At 41.4% G+C, this 23,231-nt stretch overlaps 1 protein-coding gene across 3 annotated transcripts in view; it reads right to left on the bottom strand.

The window, feature by feature from the left end:
* Positions 1–23,231, bottom strand: part of TMEM62 (transmembrane protein 62) — a 45,323-nt gene that overhangs the window by 7,669 nt on the left and 14,423 nt on the right. For all 3 annotated transcript variants that reach the window (XM_075531811.1, XM_075531814.1, XM_075531813.1), the window contains 3 exons: positions 9,689–9,848; positions 8,607–8,720; positions 6,028–6,112 (listed from right to left, as the gene is read on the bottom strand). In XM_075531811.1, the coding sequence (XP_075387926.1) occupies positions 6,028–6,112; positions 8,607–8,720; positions 9,689–9,848 (359 nt within the window). The remainder of the gene's footprint in view (positions 1–6,027; positions 6,113–8,606; positions 8,721–9,688; positions 9,849–23,231) is intronic.

Raw genomic sequence — 23,231 nt, 5'->3', positions numbered from 1 at the left:
GTTCTTTGCCAACAGGCCAGCATACGCTCTTGATACTTAAAAACCCTGTTCAGTTTGGTGCCATTTCAAGCGAAGTCTGAGAAACACATGGCCCTTTTCATGTTGTATGCTATCTGCTTGCTATTCATTTTGTGCTCCAGTTTGTTTGTTTTTTCATCATTTTCCTGGGGGCTCGCACAACTCTTAGCACAATCCACACATCAATTGCATCAGGCATGTTTGCACATATGTTGCCTTCATTCTGTTCTAGACGTTTACTTTCTATTGAGCCCTTGGTAGCAGCACTCCCCACCCCCCCCTCACAACCCCCTGATAGACTGTACATTGTTATTATTTTCATCTCTCACGCCCACCGCAGTCTCCATTCCCATGTTTCTGTTGTTCTTACCCGTGTAGAGGGGTGTATGGTTACGTGTCCAACATTGCGATCAGTTCCCCCTTTCTCCAGTTCTTTTCTGTTCTGGTATAGTGGTCCTCAGAGTCTTAGCACTCATATCATTTATCATAAATGTTTATTAAAATCTTTGAACCTTTGAGGCAGTGGCCCTTTAAATTCTAAGCAAGAATTCGCTACTTCAGGTGCACATTAGAATTAGAATAAACTGGGGGACATGATGAACTCCAGAGATTCTGATTTAATTGGCCTGGGGTAGAGGAGCTGAGACAGCAACACGGGGGATTCTATATCAGCCAGGTGTGAGAAATATTACTCGAGACCACAGGTTCCTAATGCATTTGGCCAACTTCAGAAAGAAAATTACTCAGTGGCCTCCTAGCAGTTAAAAACTTGCACTGTAGCCCCTACCTAATCCAGGAAAAAGTGGCGGTATCTGCTTTTGCAGCCCCCACAGATCATTCCAGGGTCCCCCAGGAGGCAGTATCCCCCGCTTTGGGAAACTGTACACACACCAGTGCTCTCTGTCTCGCCTGCACATTGGAATCACCTGCAAAGCTTAATAAAAAAAAAATACTGATGAATCAATTCTACTCTTAAAGATTCAGGGTGCTGTGTAGATCACTGAGAATTTTTAAGTTCCACAAGGGAGTTAAAGGTGCAGCCAAGGTTAAGAACTACTGTTTAAAAGGGAAAAGTGACCGCAGGTAAGAAGACTTGGTCTTTTGCATCTCTCCTCTCTCTCACTAGCTAGGCAACATTGGACAAGCTACAAAACTTATCTCACAGGATTGGTGTTGGGATTCGGTGATAGAATGGTGGTCAGATACACTGCAAATTTTAATGAAATATGCAAATACGAGACCACCATATGATGAGAAAATGGGCCCTTTAATTTTTACAATTGGCATTATGTGCAGAAGAATATACATGGATAGCAGGGCCCCTCAAATTTTTTCATTGAAGTTTTACAAATAAATATAATCAGGAAGATATTCAGCAGTGTATACAGAACCTATTCAGTTAACTATCTTCCATTTAACTGCTTTTGTGGTTCAATCATTATATAGCACAGAAAGGAGCTATTCCACCCTCTTCTTCACTCCTCCACCACCAGCCCCTGATCCAGGGATGTCATTTAAGTTAGGAGAATGCGACAAGTATTTACTGTTATATACAGACATTAGTGTTAGGTGCTGGGGGAAATGGAAAAGGAGAAGAAAACAGAGTTCCTCCCTTGAGGATCTTATCATCTGGAGATTAGCTACAGGAGAAAAGTATGTATATTTAAATGGTTACTTAAAGCAAGGTGCTCTGGCTGGTTAATTATAAAATTAATTACCAGGAAGGTCCATAGGGATACAGAGAGGCACAATCTCATTATAACCTAGATTGGATGGAAAAAACAGTATGGAGAAAGAGGGCTTGAGCTGAGCCTTAAAGCAGGCTTAGCTTTAAAGTAATTTAGAGGTGGGGGGCAGCAAAAGAGCAGAAATTAGCATACTATGGATAGGAAAGAGAATAAATTGTCTAGGGTTGAAGACTTGGCTATGGAGCTAAGGCTCTATTGTAGAGGGTCTTCAATATGTGCTAGATTTGTCTGCTCTCACTCACGGGTTCTGAGCAACCACTGCAGGCTGGTGAGCATGGAAATGCTTGTCTGGGCAAGATGCCGTCTTATGGGTCAGAGGGGTAATCCGCTGATGCGGAAGAGAGGCATGGACAAGCAGCAGTGATTCAGTAATCCAGAGAGGACAGGGTATTTCTGTGACTTTGGTGGTCCTTCAGAAGGGAAAGAATTAACATTTGAAGAAAGAGTTAACAGGTTTCATTATATGTTGTCATTAGAGAGAGAAGACAGAGGTTACTGAAAAGTTATATAGAAAATAACGCCACTACAAGAGAGAGAAACATAAGGGAGGAGGAGGTTGCAGGATGTCAGGATTTTCTTTCTTTTTTTGGTCAGGATTTTCTTACTAGAGATATCTAGTAGGCATCTGGGGACACAGTGAGAGACATCGGGAGCCGATATTAAGATCTGAGAACCATCCAAAAAGTAGTCTTGGGTGAAACTCTGAAGGAGTTTGCTAAGGGAGAGAGTGTTAGAAGTAAAAGTAGAGGAGTAAGGTTGGCAGACCCAGGAGTAGAGGTTGGCAGACCCCTTTTATTTGAGGCTTATGGAGAAGAGAGGTCTGGGAAGGAAATACAGAAAGAAGAATTGGAGAAGTAACACTGAGAACAGAGGATCAGAGAAGTAACACTGAGAACAGAGGATCAGAGAAGTAACACTGAGACACTGAGAACAGAGGATCAGAAAAGTAACACTGAGAACAGAGGATCAGAGAAGTAACACTGAGAACAGAGAATCAGAAAAGTAACACTGAGAACAGAGGATCAGAGAAGTAACACTGAGACACTGAGAACAGAGGATCAGAGAAGTAACACTGAGAACAGAGGATCAGAAAAGTAACACTGAGAACAGAGGATCAGAGAAGTAACACTGAGACACTGAGAACAGAGCTTCTTAAGAAAGAAGGAATAGTAAATGTCGCAGGACATACGAAGAAAATGGGGTCACCTACTGCAGGGAGGGAATTTGAGAACTGGGTGCTCTGTTTTCCGTTCTTCCCACATGTAGAGCATGAAACAGTTTCAGGATCTTTATCCATAGCTGCCATTCAAATGAGTATTTTTAAAATGTAGCCATTTACATTAAATCTGTAGGGCAAGGATCCAGAATGGCAGAGAAACCATTTTATATCATTTTACAGTATACTCCTGTTTAAATACACTTTGAAACTAGAATCTGTTCTACTGGGTTGTTAGAGTCAGAATAGATTCAGTGGCAGTGAGTTTTAATCACTGCCAAAGAGCCCCATTGACACTGTCAGGTAAGTGTTAAACTACTAAATGCAAGCCTGACCATTCAAAACTACCAGAGGTCATTGGCTTCTATAAAGATTTACCATCTTGTTAACAAACCCAGGGACAAGGGAACAACAAGTGATCCAAAATCAGTGGTGAGGAGGGTGTAGCAGGCATGGTAGGGCTTGATCAAGGGCAATATAACGGAGAGGAATTACTAAACCCCAAATAACAGCTGAGCATGATACCGGAACAAAAGGAAAGTAAAAGAAAATAGAGGAATGAACTAGGAGGCAAAGGGCATTTATACAGGGCTAAATACAGGCATGTACATATGTAAATATATTTATATATGAGGATGGGGAAAGAGATCTATGTGCATATATTTATAGGTTTAGTATTAAGATGGACATTGGGCCTCCACTCAAGTACTCCCTCAATGCAAGAGTACTTTGTTCTATTAAACTGGCATTCCATGATGCTCACCTTCTCAACATGATCGCTGAAGACAAAGCAGGCACATAAGCAAATGTGGTGAAGAAAGCTGATGGTGCCCGGCTATCAAAAGATATAGCGTCTGGGGTCTTAAAGACTTGAAGGTAAACAAGCAGCCATCTAGCTGAGAAGCAACAAAGCCCACATGGAAGAAGCACACCAGCCTGTGCAATCACAAGATGTCAAGGGATCAGTTATCAGGCATCAAAGAACAAAAATCACATCACTGAGAATGAGGTGCAGTGAGAAGTGGGGACCCAAAGCCCATCTGTAGACAACTAGACATCTGCTTACAGAAGGGTCGTAGGGAAGAGACGAGCCAATAAGGGTGCAGTGTAGCAACAATGAAACATAGAACTTTCCTCTAGTTCTTAAATGCTTCCCCCTACCCACTATCATGATCCCAATTCTACCTTACAAATTGGCTAGACTAGAGGATGTACACTGGTACAGATAGGAACTGGAAACACAGGGAATCCAGGACAGATGATCCCTTCAGGACCAGGGGCAAAAGTGGCGATATCAGGGAGGGTTGAGGAAGGTGGGATAGAAAGGGGGAACTGATTACAAGGATCTACACGTAACCCCTCCCTGGGGGATGGACAAGAGAAAGGTGGGAGACGTCCGATAGTGTAAGACGTGACAAAATAATAAATTATCAAGGGTTCATGAGGGAGGGGGTGGCAGGGAAAGAGGGAAAAAAATAAGGAGCTGATACCAAGGGCTCAAGTAGAAAGTGTATGTGTTGAGGATGATGGTAACATATGTACAAATGTGCTTGACACAATGGATGTATGTATGGATTATGATAAGACCTGTACGAGCCCCCAATAAAATGATTTTTAAAATATCTACCACCTCTTAAACCCTATATATGGTTGCTATGAGTTGGAATCAACTCAATGGCTGTGAGTTTTGGGGTTCTGAATCACTGCCAATAATTTAATATTAGAAAGTGTATTTATAGCAGTATCTTTATAAAGAGCAATTTAAATAGAAAAAAGCAAAATTCAATGAAAAAGTACATTCGTTTTTCATATAAACATACCTGTGAGAAGCTTCACTATTTGAAAGATCATTGAAAGCACCACTATCCACCTAAGTATCAGCTTAAATTTATTGAAGGGAAACTCACTCACTGCCATTAAGTCGAAGCCGACTCATAGTGACCCTGTGGGTCAAGGTGGAACTGCCCAGTGAATTTCCGAGACTGTCACTCTTGACAGGAGTAGAAAGCCCTTCGTTCTCCCAGAAAGAAAACTAGAAGGAAATAAACAGCCAAAAACTTTTTAATGTTTCAAAACCATGCCTATAATGCAGTGGTTCTCAGCGTTCCTAATGCCGAGACCCTTTCATACAGTTCCTCATGTGGGGACCTCCCCACTATACAATTATTTCCGTTGCTACTTCATCACTGTAATTTTGCTATTGTGATGAATCGGGCGACCCTGGTGAAAGGGTCATTTCACCCTCAAAGGGGTCGTGGCCACAGGTTGAGAACCACCGGGTAAAGTCTTGGCAAAACTGTGGGCCACGATCAAAGATGGCATGGCAAATTTTTATGTACTTCTTAGACTTCCCACATACTTATGCAGCACTTGCTTTGTGCCAGGCACCTCTGAAAAGAAGCACTGCTGTGACTGTGGACAAATACTCCCCAAAGCCCCAGGCTCACAGTGAGCGAGTGAACAGACATCTGGCTAAGGGAGAAGGCCCTCCTGACGCAATGGCCCTGTTTTAAAGTTCTCATTCCTCTGAGTGCTTGTCTTTTAATAATGGGCAATTAACCCACATTTCCTGTTACGATATTACCAGCGTATAGATAGAAGAGATACAGGGTACAGACTCCTGTCAGGAGTGGAAGGGGCACCACAGGGAAAGTCACTTTCCTCATAACATTTCCATTACTTGTTCCAGAGTAAAATTCAAAATTTTGATGTGCACGATTTAATTGTCAAGCTTGTACCTTATCTTTAATTATTTAAATGAATAGGTTTCAGAATTAAATTGCTACCAATAGTAAAAGTCACTTTGAGCTAGATGGTGGTTTGTCCCCCGTTTTAGTTGAGCCGCCTTTTGTATCCAGGAAGCAGCAAAACACTGATTTGTTTGTCTTGCAATATAAGAGACTCTGGATACAGTATACTAGTTAAAAAGATGCAGCTCTCAATTGATACTAGATTTTATACAATTCCACTTGAGTTTTTGTTTTGGTTTACATTGGTGAGGCTGTGTCACTTTAAAATAAAGTCTTCTAAGAGTGAAAGACTCACCTTGAAGCTCTGGGTGTCCTCGATACCTAAAAATCATGAGCATGGTGAGCTGGATCAGCGCAACAAGCACAAAAAGGACCCGGGCCTGCAGAGACATGAACACAGCGTCAGTGCAGTTTCTCTGATGGCCTCATGGACAAAAACGACGGGTAAGCAAATAATGTGTGGTTAAAGGGAATCAAAGAGCTCGGCTTACCCGGGGGCGGGCGAGGAGGGGGAGAAGGAAACATATACAGAGACGTTTCCTCAGCATTGCTTTCAAAATGTAGACAGTTAGAACAATAGTGAAACAAAGTAATCAGATTAAACCGAGTGACCAGATTTAAACAGGTCATTGCTCATGTGTTTGTTCCATTTAGAGCTAAGTACTGTTTTTTAAAAAGCCATTGTGCATGTAGACTGCAGGCGAAGGCAGCAGTCGAATCGACTTCCTCTCCTCCCCTCCCCTCTTCTCTCTCTCCCTCCCCCCCTTCACTCCCCTCCCCCCCTCAGAGGTCACTTGCTCACAGAGAAACTGGAGCACAGATGCCCTTCATCTACACCGTTTTCTCAAGGCGTGGAGCCCAGACCGTCACTGAAATGGCCTGGAGGCTGAGAAATGCACATTGTCAGCGCGCCCCCCACCCCTACTTCATCAGAATCCGTATTTTAATAAAATCCTCAGGTGAGTCCTATGCATCGTAAAATACACGACACCAGATCTAGGTGACTATTAAAAAAAACCCCAAAGCAAAATTTTAAAATGACAAAAATTAAAATGTGTAAAATTCTTGGACTACAAGTGCCTGTGAATCGTGTATTTTTTGAAGCTCAGTAATCACAATAATAATAAGAGTAAACTGCATGCGTTTGTACGTCTGTAAGGGTATATGCTAAAATGACCAGCTTTGGCTAATCTCTGGAAGGTGAAATTAAAGAAGGTTCACATTTTCTTCACCATGTTTGTATTTTATGTTAATAGCCAGGACAGGTGAGACCCGAGGGAACTAGAAGATAAATTGCCATAGTTTCTCTAGAAGACTTAAATAAACAAACTTTTCACTGTGCTGTAGGTGAAGGTTTACATGAGCAGACCATTAGTTCGACATGGCACAACCTGCACAAATCTGTCCACTTCATCCACCCCAGTCCTGTACCCCACTTCCTCGCCTCCTCTCCCAGCCCTCTGCCCTTGGTTCATTGCTGCCCTTCTGATTGATGGTTCAGTTTCAGACCGGAAGGGGAAATATCAGTCTGTACAACCCCAGAAAGACTGTCAGTCTTGACAGGGGCAGCAAGCCTCATATTGCTCCTGTGGAGCAGTTAGAGCAGTCAGACTATTGACCTTGAAGTCTGCAGTCCCATTAGGCTCCTTGGATACAATAATGCACCCAATAAGTATCATGTTATGGACATACAACTAAATGATGCGGAGGTGGGGGGGGGATGGTCAAAACAAATCCCGTAGTGGGAAAAATTCAGATAGGAAAGGGAAGTTCAGATATATCATTTTATACTGAAAACTTCACCTATATATTGAGACCTGATGGCACAGTGGGTAAGCACTCAGCAGCTAACACAGAGGCAGGCAGTTCAAAGCCACCAGCCCTTCCACAAACCGGAGAGGTGGCAGCCCACAAAGACTCCAAGCTTTAGAAAGGATACACCGCGGTTCTGCTCTCTCCCGTAGGGTCGCGATGCGTGGGAATCACCCTGATAGCAGTGGGTTTGATTCTATACAGATGAGGGGGTACCCAAAAGAACGTGATGCTTGCTTTTGTTTTGTTTTAATGTGAGGGGGATAGTGCATTTGCAGTTCATTCCACCAGGTCACACTGTTCATCAAGATTTCTATTTCGAGGTTCTGATAAGATTGCATAACCGTGTGCAACAAAAAAGACCTGATTTGTGGCAGACGGGGGACTGGTTTTGCCACCACAACAATGCACATGCTCACACAGCCATTGCTGTCGGCCATCCAAACAGAAGAGTTTGAAAAATGTTTCCAAGAATGGAATTGCAGATTTGACAAATGTATTAAGTGTAATGGAGAGTGTTTGAAGGTGATAAGGTTGTAGTCTACAAAAAACTTAAGGGGGAAAAAATCCGGTTTGGGGGGGTGCCCCTCTATATGAGAGAGGAAAATAAATAGTACATGAAGAGAAAGACAATGGTTATACGAAGTGGTATGGTAGAGCAGCTGATTCCACTTGATAGTTTTCTTGCTTTTATTTATCTAAGAAGACATGTTTTTGGACATCCTTAAGCCAACATCAGTGCAATCTCTATAGCTCTCTCAGTTATCCTTTCAAGACATTTGGTTAGAACCAGGTCCCCAATCAGAGGTATTGCCTGCCTAGGCCCCTCCCTATGCCTTCTAATTCCAACATATAAAGGAACTTAAAAAAAATTGTGAAAAAAAAATTCAATTAAAAGATAATGGAATTTTTCCCAGACTTTTTAGAAGTCCCCTCATTTGTAGCAAAAATGCAATTTTATTTATAAGGTTCAGCTTTCTCTTTATGAGACTCTATTATTTGGGGCTTTGGATTTACCAAATCCAATGACAACACACATAGCATTGGGTTGAATTCACTCACCACAAGGTAGTAGTCAGTAAGGAGGATAAATGATGCTAGGGGGTCGAAAGTGAGATGAAGGTCCTCTTCGATAGAAAACAGGTGGTGAGCAGCCTTTTTTCTTCCAGCCGAATCCTACAACAGGCACAGCAGAGAAGCTGTGGCTCAAGGAGGCTGAACCAGTTGTCATGTTCTAAGAGTCAGTTTCCAATGACTTTTCTCATTGTATCTTAACAGTTACATATTTTTTTCATTCCATTGCTTTTTTAAATATGTGGTAAAATATATCTAATGTGAAATTTACCTTCTAACCATTTTTCAGTGTATAATTCAGCAGTTTAAATACATTCAAACTGTTGTATAACCATCGCCATTTTACTTTTGTCCCAAACAGAAAGTCGACCCATTCATTAAATACTAACTCCCCAATTCCTGGCTTCCCTCAGCTCCTGGTAACCTGTTCTACTGTCCGTGTCTATGAATTTCCTTGGATAGTGTCCATTTTTAGAATACACTACATGGCAGTTAGATTATTTTATGTCAACTTGAAGATGTATTAAAGTGTAGGGTGGAGCCAACCTGTTCAGCCTGATGATGCCTCCTTGGAGGTGGGTCCTCCTTTTACCCGGGAGACCTGGGCACCTCTTCTCTCCCTCCCCTTCCTTTTCTTGCTTACTGGGACTCTGCCACTGACCCTGAGAGCTGTCAGAACCCTGCCTTGTTGCCACCGACCTTGGAGCCCCATGACGACGCCCACCACCGGCCTGTGATCTTCCTGCACACTACATCATTGCGTGGCACTGAGTGAGTCGGGAGAGGCACTACGTGCTAATATCAGATGCAAGAACTTGAGTTGGACTGAGCTGGGATGTTTTCATGATATATAATTATTTCTTGATAAGAAGTTCTTTCTTACACATATTAGTGACAATGGATTTGTTTCTCTTGTCAACCTGGTCAAACACACACTAGATACGATGTATTGAATTTTTAAAAATTAGACTTAGTTTATTCTTACCAATTGACTGGAAAACTCCTAAATCAGAGTTCAATGCGAATATAGCCTTATCATTTACACAGCAAAATGAAAATTACAATCTTACCTGGACAACTACTTCGATGGTGTGTGTCCCATTACTGTAGTTTCTGGGATTCCATTTTAGTATGAAAATAGGGCCAGACAAATGAACAGCTTCCCCTAAGTGAACTCCATCAATCTTGACTGTGACAGAAGTAACAGAGGATGAGGAAAAGGCCAAAACTCTAAAATGAAAGTGAAAGAAGGCATGATTTTAGAGGATTTTTTTGGTTTTGTTTATTTTAGATCATTTTACTGGGGGCTCATACAACTCTTTTCACAACCCATACATACATCAATTGTGTAAAGCACATTTGTACATTCACTGCCTTCATCATTCTCAAAACATTTGATCTGCACTTAAGCCCCTGGCATTAGGTCCTCATTTTTTTCCTCCCTCCCACTCCCTGCTTCCTCATGAAACCTTGATATTTTAAAATTATTTTGTCATATCTTACACTGTCCAACATCTTCCTTGACCCACTTTTCTGTTGTCCATCCCCCAGGGAAGATGTTACATGTAGATCCCTGAAGTCGGTGGCCCCTTTGTACCCCACCCTCCCGGTATCGTTACTCTCACCACTTATCCTGAAGGGATCATCTGTCCTGGATTCCCTGTGTTTCCAGTTCCTATCTGTCCCAGTGTACTTCCTCTGTGACCTATCAATTACGACCACGTGATCAGTTGCAAAAGCCAGGCTTGTAACTGTCAATGTATTTTCTTTGTATGTGATTATTGTGTATATTTCCTTTGTTCAAGTATGTTATATCAGATATAATTTGACTCAGTGTGTTTTCATTTATATGTATGATAGATGATTGATGATAAGTATAAGTGTGATTTCATTAATATCTGGAAATTATATAATTATGTATGGGTAAAGAATTGTGTACAGGTGCCAGGTTGGCAAGGGGTGGATTGCAATAGTTTATTGTGCCAGCCTGGCTGATAAACACAAGTAGGATTAACTGAAGGGCAGAGGGATAAATGGCTCGGTGAGCCTCACCTTGGTTGTCCTGTGCCTCAGTTTAAAGGGGTACACTGCCTGTGGGATACCTAGCCTGTGGACTGTGTCGCTGTAAGTTGAGGTCCCTTTAAGCCCACATGATTGGAATGTTCATCTCTGGAGCTGGGGACTGACAGTTGATGACAGTTGGGGACCTGCCTTGCTGTTTGCTGCCTGGGTATATATAGCCCAGCTCTCTCTACAGAAGGGGACTGGCACCTGGTAGCTCTCAAAAAACTTGAAGGACTGCTAGTGTCTGTTTTATAATTTAACTGTTAATTTCTTGTATTATCTATCTGTATATTATTTAACGGTTTATTTCTTGAATTATATATCTTTATAAATATATTTATATATAATTACTAACAATCTGGTTTGTCTCTCTAGAGAACCCTGTCCAATACACTCTGTCTAGCCAGATTTGTAAGGTAGAATTGGGATCATGATAGTGGTCGGGGAGGTAGGACTTAGGAACTAGAGGAAACTTGTCTGTTTCATCATTGCTACACTGCACCCTGACTGACTCGTCTCCTCCCTGTGACCCTTCCATAAGGGGATATCCAGTTGCCTACAGATGGGCTTTGGGTCTCCACTCCGCACTCCCCCTCATTCACAATGATATGATGTTTCGTTCTTTGATGCCTGATACTGATCCCTTCCGTACTTCATGATCACAGGCTGGTGTGCTTCTTCCATGTGGGCTTTTTTGCTTCTCAGCCAGATGGCCGCTTGTTTACCTTCAAGTCTTTAAGACCCTAGATGCTATATATTTTGATAGCTGGGCTCCATCAGCTTCCTTCACCACATTTGCTTATGCACTTGCTTTGTCTTCAGTGATCGTGTCGGGAATGTCATGGAATGTCAGTTTTAACAGAACAAAATATTCTTGCATTGAGGAAGTACTTGAGTGGAGGCCCAATGTCCATCTGCTACCTTAAAACTAAACCTATAAATATATGCACATAGATCTATTTCCCCATCATCATATCTAAATATATATACATATGTACATGCCTTTAGACATTTATAAATGCCCTTTGCCTCCTAGTTCATTTCTCTATTTCCTTTTACTTTCCTCTTGTCCAACACTCATGCTCAGCCTTCATTTGGGTTTCAGTAATTCCTCTCAGTTACATTACCCTTAATCACACATTACCAGGCCTCCTACACCCTCCTCACCACCGATTTGAATCACTTGTTGTTCCCTTGTCCCTGGGTTTGCTAACACCACTTCCTTTCCGAGGATAGTTTTTATAAAGGAGACTAGCCCTAGTGTATCTGGAGAAGACATCATAGGCAGAACTATCTTATTGCAAAACATGCAGGGACCGCTATTCACCTTATTCTGGTTTCTAAAAGAATGGTGACTTTGAAGTTGTACAATACCACAGACCAGAGTTGATGAGCAATTAGGAACTATTCTTAGTTTTCAGAAAGGACAAGCTATTTTCCTTTGAAAATTCCAGCTGGGATAGAAGAAGTACTGGCTTTTTATCATAATACAAGTCACTTAAATGGTAGGCTTAAGTGTTAAGCCCACCATCTACTCCTTTGGTTCCGAACATATCTGCCTGGAAGAAGGAATGTCAGAGAGTCAAGCTACTATCAGAAACCTGGGAGTGAACCAAGAAGGGAACATAACAGACCAGCAAAGGGAGCAAACTCAAGAAACCACCAAGGAGCCCACAAAATAGCCTTCAAGCTAGGAGGGACAGTTCCCAGAACCTCCCATGACCAGTGGGGAGATCGTCATAAAGGTCAGCAGACAGATCTGGAATTGTGTATGCTTTTTCTTTCTTTCTTTTTCTTCTTTTTTTAATTCAATATTTTGGTTTCTTTTTGTTTTGTTGTTGTTGTTTTGCCTACCAATATAAAGTAGGCATGGGAAGCAAGTCTGAGGAGAAAGCAATGGATCGAAGGTTCGGGAGGGACCTGGGGAGAGGATGAGGCAGGGGAAAGGATCAGGGAGCAAACAACACTATAGATAGGGGAACAAATAGGGAATTAAAACCAACAACAAAGGGCGCAAGTAGAAAGGAAATGTTTAGAGAATGATGAGGGCAACAAATATACAAATGTGCTTGACACAATGGATGTACATATGGATTGTGATAAAAGTTGTACAAGTCCCTAATAAAATTATTTTTAAAAATAAAATAAAAGCAATGAGGAGGATGAAGAGATCCCAGTGGTGTTGGAGCAACAGCAATCTAGCTGAGCGGAATTACTAAGAGGCAGAAGAAGAGTAAGTGTGATGGTGGGGCAGGTAGAAGATAAAAGGAAACAGAGATCTAGGAAGTAAAGCTATGGATAGAGGAATAAACATAGGTGTGTGCTTATGTTAATATATTAATTCATAAAAAGTAGATGTAGTGGCCTATGGACACATTTATATGGCAGTACACTGAGGAAGTAGATGGACTTTGGGCCTCCGCTTGAGCCCTCCCTCAACACAAGAACACTTTGTTCTAACAACCTGGCATTCTGTGATGCTCACCCTCCCCACAATTGCTGAGGACAAATGGGTGCAGAAGCAAATGTGGTGAAGAAAATTGATGGTGCCTGGCTACCAAAAGATATAGCATCTGGGTCTTAACGACTTAAAGTTAAACAAGTGGCCATCTACCAGAGAAGCAACAAGCCCACATGGAAGAAGCACACCAGCCTGTGAGATCATGAGATGTGGCAACAGGCACGAGATGGATGACCCAAAACAAAACAAAAAAACATACTGTTGAGAACAAAGGGGGTCGGAACAGAGACCAAAACCTATCTGTAAACAACAGGACATCCCCTGACAAAAGGGTCACAAGGACGGGATGAGTTAACCAGAGCACAGTATAGCACCGATGAAACACACAATCTTCCTCTGGTTCTCTGAAGCTTCCTTACCCCACATTATTATGAACCCAGTCCTGCCTTTTAGTTTTGGCTAGACCAGAGCATGTACATTGGTACAAAGAGCTCACGACGTATGGATTCCAAGTCAGATAAACCCCTCAGGAACAGAAATGGGAATAGCGATACCAGGAGCGTAAGTAGAAGGTCTGGGGAGGAAGGGAGAACTGATCACAATGATCAATGCATAATCTGCGCCCCTCCCTACACCCCATAGGGGATGAACAATAGGAACATGGGTAAAGGGAGACAGCAGTTGGTGTAAGATAGGAAAGCAGTTCCCCCAATAAAAAGATTAAATAAAAAATAAATAAGCCCCAATAAAATGATTAAATTTAAAATATATGAAAGCAGTTGGTGTAATAATAATTTATAATTTATCAAGGGGTCATGAGAGTAAGAGAGGGTGAGGGAGGGAAAAAGAGAAGGGCTCAAATAGAATTAAATGTTGATGGCAACATATACAAATATGCTTGATACAATTGATGTATGGAATGTTATAAGAGCTGTAAGAACCTTAATAAATTGATTTTTTTTTAAAGAAAGAAACCTGATTGTGTTCCACTTCACCAATAATCAAAATTACATGAATTTAAGAGGTTGACACCATTTTTTCATATAAATGAGTGAGCTTTTAAAAAAATTAGTGAAAATTATACATTTGAAAATCTAAAATATTAATTTCCAATAATGATGAGTGCTGTGAAATTGGCCCTCAAACTGCTTGGTAACATTACAAATTTTAAAAATCTGTTTGCAAAGCCATTGGGCCCTGTTTCAAGTCATAAAATAATTCAAACACTTTCATTTAGACTCCTATGTCTAGAACTCCACCTTAGAGCATTCAAATGAATGAAAAATCTATATGCACCAGTGACCATCCCCAAAGTAAAAAATAAAAAGACCTTAAGATTCACCAATAAGGCAGTAAGATAAGAAAATGGTTAGGTACATTGATACAATTTCTCAATGGAATGTTACTAAACTATCATAAAGAGAATCTAGCAACAGTAGAATGTGTAAAGAGAAAAGTGGGAACTAGAGTGGATTATGATCTATGATTGAAGCTATATAAAAACATGCCTAAAAAAACATGCCTAAAAAGAGAAGATCCGAGAAGGAAAATTCAGAAATGTTAACAAAGGATCTGTTGTTGAGAAATTCAAATGGATGGAGACTGAGTAATACATACCAGAGGGACTCCGCAGAAATCAGCCCAGCAGAGTTACTAAGAGGGAAATTCAACACTGCTGGATCACAGGAGGAGCATCATAAAGAGAAGTAGCCACAGACCTACAAGGTGTGAGGGGCTGGGGGCTTTTGGCTTACCACATAGTGGAGACCTGCTAGGGTTTGACCTTAGACCCATCACTGTCTCAGCTGGAGGTTAATCTCAACATAGCCACAGTTTGCAGCCACCTTGGGGCAGGGATTAAACACTTGCAGCCCCATGGGTGGGATCAGGGCTCAGCTATATTGTTACTTTTGTTACCCCTCTTCTCTCTATCCCACTATCCCCCCACAGTCTCAAAAGGCTTCGTATTTTTTTCTCCTCTTTGTCTCTTCCCTGTTCTCTCACACATCACTGCTTACCTCCAGACCACTCCCCTTAGCCTAGGGCATTTACATCTGTGCCACACCCAGCTAGATGAGCTTCATCCTGTGCAGCTAGCTGGAGGCCTGGTGAACCTCCACAAGGGGATACTCCGCCCAACTTCTGACTAGGGAATTCCTGCATGTGTGGCTGGGGGAGTTCCTAGTATTTCTCTGTTGTCCCACGTGACTGAGGGAACTTCCTCCTGCTACCTTAGTGCTTTACGCGGGCTAGGGCAGCTTACGCGGCCTAAGACACTCACCAACATTCCAAGCCGCTTCAGGAACCTCTGCCCAACTTCTGCAGTGATCTACCTGGACAGGGCAATTCCGCCCACCATTACTGGTGTTCTACACCAAAGCAGGCAACCCACCAGCCTTCTGGGGCACTCCCCTGAGAGGGAAGCCACAGGAGGATAAAGTATTAGGCTAATTCCATAGTGAAATTAACTGTAGGCAGTTCAAAGAAGCATTCCTATGAGTCTCCTACAGAGAGCCAGTGCTCTTCGACTCTGGAAAATGGCACCTGGCTCCTCTAAAACAACACAATGCGAACAGCAATCAGCCCCAAAGACCTCAACAAAAAACAGGAGAAACAAAATGCAATGGCAGATGTCCTGAACCTAACGAAATGCATAGAAGCGGACATTGAGTTGCCACAGAAAGAAAATTTCAGAATGCTATTTGGAGTCATATAGGATATGAGGGAAACAATACAGAAAAAGGATGAAATGATAGAGGAGACAAAATCGATACACCAAAGGGAAATATAAGAGCTTAGAGAGGAGATAACAAAAACCAGTAGCAGACTCATGGACTTCGAGAATCGCACCAGTGACTTGGAGAACAGCGGAGCAGACTTTAATAAACACAAACAAAAATCTAGTAAGATCATCAGAGAAGCTGAAGAAAACTTAAGAGCTATGAGATGCTATGAAGAGGAATAACATCAGAATAATTGGATTACCAGAGGAAGACACAACAAAGATGTAATCTGCAACAATAGTGAGAGAATTCTTGGAGGAAAATTTCCCCAACTTAATGAATGAAAACCAGGCAATGATTCAAGAGGCTGAAAGAACACCAGCTACATTGATGCGCAAGAAGTCACCAAGGCACATAGAGTTAACTATCCACTTTAGAGGAAAAGGAGAAATTACGAGAGCAGCTAGGGAAAAACAATCACAAATAAAGGTGCCCAAATAAAAATATGCTCAGACCTATCAGCAGAAACTATAAAGAAGAGGTGAGATTGGAGTAACATATTCCAAAAGTTGAAGGAAAACAACGCAAACCCAAGAATACTCTACCCAGCCAAATTATCTATCAAGATAGATGGAGAAGTAAGAGTCTTCCCAGACAAGGAAAAATTCAAAGAATATATTAGAAGAAACCCAGTCCTACAAAAGATCTTTGCTGACCTAGCACGGGCAGAAGAATAACACTCACCAAGCATAAATAAGAGCGACATATACCAACCTCACCCAGAGGGCAACAAACAGAACACAAACCCCAAGATAGCATTGGCTTAAGGATGGAAAGAAGTCAAGAATGATGCACACATGCATGCACAGCACACTACTAAGAAAGGAAGGTAGGAAAACACCCAACACAAAGGTATAAAATGACATCACAAAGTCCACAAAAGAGATAATAACCCTGAATATCAATGGACTGAACTCAGGCATTAAAAGACTGAGGCTAGCAGACTGGTTTAGAAAACACAACCCATCGACCTGCTGCCTACAGGAGACACATCTCAAGGCTACAGACAAAATAGGCTGAGAATCAAAGGCTGGAGAAAGGCATACCAAACAAACAACAATTCACATACAGCAGATGTTGCAATCCTAATCTCTGGTAAAATTGAACTCAAAGTGCAAACCATAAAAAGAGATAAGAAGGAACACTATATAATATTCAAGGGAGTGGTAGACAAAGAACCACTAAGCATTATAAGCATATATTCCCCGAATGAGAGACCTGTTAAATACGTCAACCAAATACTCCAAAAGATTAAAAAAAAAAAAAAAAAGAAATCACAGCCTCACAATTCTAGTGGATGACTTCAATACATTGCTCTCTGAGAAAGATAGATCACAGGGAAAGAAACTCAACAAGGAAGCTGGGGATCTAAATAGTACAATTAGACAATTTGACCTGATAGTTATTTACAGAGCTTTTCATCCACATACCAAAACATTCATTCTTTTCAGGCTTGCATAACACATATTTGAAGACAGACCACATGCTGGGGCATAAATTTAAGCACACTGATATCATACATACCTCTTTCTCTGACCACTGTGCCACAGGTTGGAAATCAACAAAGGGAAGAAGATGAAAACAAGAGCAAACAATTGGAAGGTGAATAACTCTATTGCAAAATGAGTGAGTAGTAGCACAGATCAGAAATAAAATTAGAAAATGTCTAGAAACCAATGAGAATAGGAACACAGCATACAAAAACCTATGTGACACAACATAGGCAGTTATCAGAGGAAGTTTCATAGCAATACATGCACACCTGAGAAAGGAGGAGAGACTCATGTTTGATATGCTGGCACAAAATTTACAACAACTAGAGCAGAGTCAAGAAGACAATCCTACTAATAGCAAAATAAAAGAAATAATAAAAATCGGGGCTGAGATTCAGGAGAGGGAAAATAAGAAAACTACAGAAAAAAATTAATGGTGCTAAAAGTTGGTTCTTTGAAAGGATAAACAGAATCAACAGACTGTAGGCAAACCTACCCAAAGAAAGGAGGCAACACATTTCAACAGCAAGAATGAGGGATGAAAGAGGGGACATTACAACAGACCCTAATGAAATCAAAAGGATAATTACACAGTACTATGAAGCATTATATTCCAATGAATTCAACAATTTGGAAGACATGGACAAATTCTTGGAAAAACAATCCCTCCCTAGACTATTCCCAAAGGACGTCAAGAATCTCAACAGACCCATAGCAATTGAAGAAATAGACAAGGTTATCAAGGGATTACCAACTAAAAAATCCCTTGGATCAAAAGGCTTCACTGGAGAATTCTACAAAGCATTTAGGGAAGAACCAACACCAATCCTACACAAACTTTTCAAGCACAGCAAACTCACGAAGTCCTTCTATGAAGTTAATATAACTTTGATACCAAAACCTGGCAGGGATACTACAAGAATCAAGAACTACAGACCAATATCCCTAATGAACATCAATGCAAAATTCCTTAACAAAATACTGGCCAATAGAATACAAAAGTATTCAACATGACCAAGTAGGATTCATACCAGGGATGCAGGGAAGGTTCAATATACGAAAGACCATTAGTATAATTTGCCAAATTGACATGAAAAACTATAAGAACCACATGACAATATTGAAAGATGCAGGAAAAGCATTTGACAACATTCAACATCAATTCCTATTTAAGACACTTGAGAAGATAGGAATGGAAGGAAAATTCCTCAAGATAATACAAACTCTCTATGAAAAACCAACAGTCAACGTGGTAGTCAATGGAGAAAAGACGAACACAATCTGACTGAAAGAGAGGACTAGACAAGGATGGCCCTTGTCCCTGCTCTTATATGTCGTACTGCAGGTTTTAAATAACAGCATAAAGTAAAGACATCAAAGGTATTTGTGGAAGGAAGAGGTGAAGCTACCATTATTTGCAGATGGTATGATTTTATATATGGAAAATCCCAAAAGCTCCACAAGGTGAGTACTGAAAGCAATAGAGGAGTTTGGCAGAGTGGCAGGATACAAGATCACCAAACAGAAGTCCATTGGACTGCTATACACATTGGATAAGACCACAGAAGAAGAGATTAAAAAAGGTGGTCCCCTTCACAATAGCCAAACACAAATTGAAATATCTAGGGATACACCTGACTAAAAGAACAAAAGATCTATATGAGGAAAACTACAGAACACTATTACAAGAAACCAAGTATAACCTCAACAAAAGGAAGTATATCCTATGCTTGTAGATTGGAAGGCTCAATATAGTAAAGATGTCAGTTCTGCCCAAGGCACTATATAAATTTAATGCAATCTTGATACAAGTCCTTCATCTTTCTTCAAAGAAATGAAAGAACTGATTACCAACCTCATATGGAGAGGGAAAAAGCCCAAATTAGCAGGCAACTCAAGAAGGACACAGTGGGAGGGCTTGCTTTACCTGACTTTAACACATATTATACAGCCACAATTTTCAAAATCGCATGGTATTGGTACAATGACAGATACATAGACCAATGGAAAAGAACTGAAAACCCAGAAATAAAATCATCAGCACACAAACAACTAACCTTTGATAGGGCCCCAAAAATATCCAATGGGAAACAGACACCCTCTTCAACAAGTGATGCTAGAAAAAATGGATATTTACTTGCAGAAAAAAGAAGCAAGACCCTTATCTCACTCCATACACAAGAATAAACTCAAGGTGGATCCCAGACCTTGAAGTGAAATCCCAAACTATGAGGGCCATCGATGAAGGAACTGGTACCAACTTGAGAACTTTGACACAGGAAATACACAGGCTATCAGAAACAGAGAAGGACACAAACACCGAGGAGGCACAAATTGACAAGTGGGATATACTGAAGGTAAGACACCGGTATACATCAAAAGAATTCAGCATGAGAGTAAAAAGAGAGTTCACGGACTGGGAAACATCTTTAGCAATGACACATCAGACAAAGGCCTTAGTACTAAAATCTACACTACCATGCTAGCTTCCAAAAAGAAAAAAAACTAATTGCCCACTGAGGAGGTGGGCAAAGGACCTGAACAGATGTTTCACAGGAGCAGCAATCTGCATGGCCAATAAACATATGCAAATATGTTTCCGATGTTTAGCCATAAGAGAAATGCAAATTTTAACAATGAGGTACCACCTAAAACCCTCAAAGATAGCCCAATTCAAAAATCAGAAAGCAACAAGTGTTGGAAGGGCTGGGGAGAAACAGGAACTCTCATCCACTGATGGTGGACCTGTAGGTATATACAGCCACTATGGAAATCAATCTGGTGATACCTAAAACAGATGGAAATCAAGCTACCATACAACCTAGCAATCTCACTGCTGGGCATATACCCAGAAGAGGCAAAAAAAAAAAAACCATAGCCAGACATCTGTGCTCCAATGTTTATCGTGGCACAGTTCACAATTGCAAGGAGTTGGAAACAACCCAAATTTCCATCAACTGAAGAGTGAATTAAAATACTGTGATACATACATATAATGGAGTACTACACATTGCTTAAAATCAGCAAGGAACATATGAAGCACATCGCTGCATGGAAAGAACTGGAGGAAATCATGGTAAGTGAAGAAAGCCAAGCACAAAAAGACATGAGGTGAGCTTAAAAAGTATGCAAAAGGGGCATAGGGGAAAAGCTGCTGTATAGAAACATTCCTTGGGTGAGGACCAGGTAGTAAGGTAAAGGCCAGACTAAATCTAGGGACACATATGGTAGCCAACTAAAAAGAAGGGGTGGGGAAGGAAAAAAAATTTTAAAGACATGGGTAGCGGGGGAACAGGGCACTAACCCACCCAAGGAGAGGGTATTGTTTATATCACCAAAGGGCAAGAGGAACCAGACTTCAACGTGGTGTTCCAAGATGTGAATGCAACATGCCAGCATGGAGTAGGGAACCAGTGGAGAGGTCTGAGGGGCCGGCCCTAATTCCAACCACGTGGACAGCTGGCCCTCTCCCCAGAAGAATTTATTTCAGAGGACAGCGCTGAAGCTGCAGTTCAGGAAGAGGGAAATGTCTAATCAGAGCAGACGGGAGCAGATGAAGGGGGAGGAAGAGAGAGTAGAGCACATGCTGGCCCACCAACCCTTGAGGACAATATTCCCGCTCAGAACAGTCTACCCACAGAGACCATATGGCCAGTCCCACTATGAGACAGGACATCCTGCATTGACCCATAACCCTACAGGGGACAATACTGTAGACACAATGTGGGAATTCCGTCCAATCCAATCCCACCACACCGAGGCAAAACACTAAAGGCATGAACAGAACAGCAAGGGGAACAGAGCAACGAAGTCTCCAGGGAATACCAAAAATAGACTTTGGGGCCAGGGCTTGGCACCCCATCAGACTTGACCAGAAAATACTCCTAAAGGCCAACAAACAGTCCTTGAACTAACTAAAAGCTTTTCTTTTTTGGTTGTTGTTGTGTTGTGTTTTTTGTTTGTTTGTTTAGTCTTGTGTTTTGTCATTGGCTTTTTGTTGTTTTTCTTTTGTTGGTAGGTTTTTATCTGTCTTGTTTTTGTGAGTGTTATTATCTCTGCATGTCTGTTTAAATAAGATAGGCTGGATGAACAATCTGGAGGAGAAAACAAAGGGATCGACAGTTCCATGGGGACATGGAAGAGGGGGAGGGGTGGGAAAGGAAGTGGTTTTAACAAACCCAGGGACAAGGGAACAAGTGATCCAAATGGTGGTGAGGAGGGTGTAGGAGGCCTGGTATGGTGTGATCAAGGGTAATGTAACTGAGAGGAATTACAGTAACCCAAATGAAGGCTGAGAATGAAAGTAGGGCAATTGGAATGTCAGAGGAAAGAGCTAGGAGGCAAAGGCCATTATTAGAGGTCTAAATAAAGGCATGTAGATATGTAAATATATTTATATATGAGGATGGCAAAATAGATCTATGTGCATATATTTATAGGTTTAGTATTAAGGTAGCCGATGGACATTGGGCCTCTTCTCAAGTACTCCCTAAATGCAAGAATACTTTCTTCTATTAAACTGGCATCCCATGATGCTCACCTTCCTGACACAAGTGCTGAAGACAGAGGGGTTTCACAAGCAAATGTGGTGAAGAAAGCTCATGGAGCCCGGCTATCAAACTACATAGCATCTAGGGTCTTAAAGGCTTGAAGGTAAACCAGCAGCCATCTAGCTCAGAAGCAACAAAGCCTACATGGAAGAAGCACGCAAGCCTGCGTGATCATGAGGTGTCGAAGGGGTGAGCTATTAGGCATCATCAAACATAAATAATATGTGAATGAGGAGGAGTGCAGAGTGGGGACAAAAGCCCATTTATAGGCAACTGGACATCCCTTTATGGGAGGGTCATGGGGAGTTGACGAGCCAGTCAGGGTGCAGGGTAACAGTGATGAAACATACAACTTTCCTCTAGTTCCAAAATGCTTCCCCCACCCCCACCCCCACTATCATGATCCGAATTCTACCTTGCAAGTCTAGCTAGACCAGAGGATGTACACTGGTACAGATAGGAACTGGAAGCACAGGAAATCCAAGATGGATGAGTGTTGATATCGGGAGGGTGGAGGGAGCGTGGTGTGGAAAGGGGCAACCGATTGCAAGAATCTACATATAACCTCCTCCCTGGGGGACAGCCAACAGAAAAGTGTGTGAAGGGATGTCAGACAGTGTAATTATGACAAAATAATAATTTATAAATTATCCAGGGTTCATGACAGAAGGGGAGCGAGAAGGAAAGGGGGGCGGGAAATGAGGAGCTAATGCCAGAGGTTTACGTGGAGAGCAAATGTTTTCAGAATGATGTGGGTAACGAATGTACAAATGTGCTTTACACAATTGATGTATGGATGGAGTATGATAGGAGTTGTATGAGCCACCAATCAAATGATTAAAAACAATCTATTGTTAAAGTATGTTGGATTAAATTTCCTCTCTCTATAATTCACTCTATTTTCCAATGGTTGTAATGCTCTTCCAAATAAAAGAATAATTAAAAATGAGTGCCATTACTCTAGCAAGAGGTTGTATCCTCTTGTCTTCTTTTTTTTAAAATTGTTTTACTAGGGGCTCATACAACTCTTATCACAATCCATACATACATCAATTGTGTAAAACACATTTGTACATTCATTGCCCTCATCATTCTCAAAACATTTGCTCTCCACTTAAGCCCCTAGTATCAGCTCATTTTCCCCCTTCTTCCCCTCTTCCCTCTCCCTATGAACCCTTGATAATTTATAAATTACTACCTGCTCTCCCTCTACACTCCCAGTATCACCACTCTCACCACTGGTCCTAAAGGGATCATTCGCC

This window comes from Tenrec ecaudatus, chromosome 14 (assembly GCF_050624435.1).
Source record: "Tenrec ecaudatus isolate mTenEca1 chromosome 14, mTenEca1.hap1, whole genome shotgun sequence".
Classification (NCBI taxonomy): domain Eukaryota; kingdom Metazoa; phylum Chordata; class Mammalia; order Afrosoricida; family Tenrecidae; genus Tenrec; species Tenrec ecaudatus.
The sequence above is the reverse complement of the archived record's forward strand: the minus strand, read 5'-3'. Positions and strand labels throughout refer to the sequence as shown.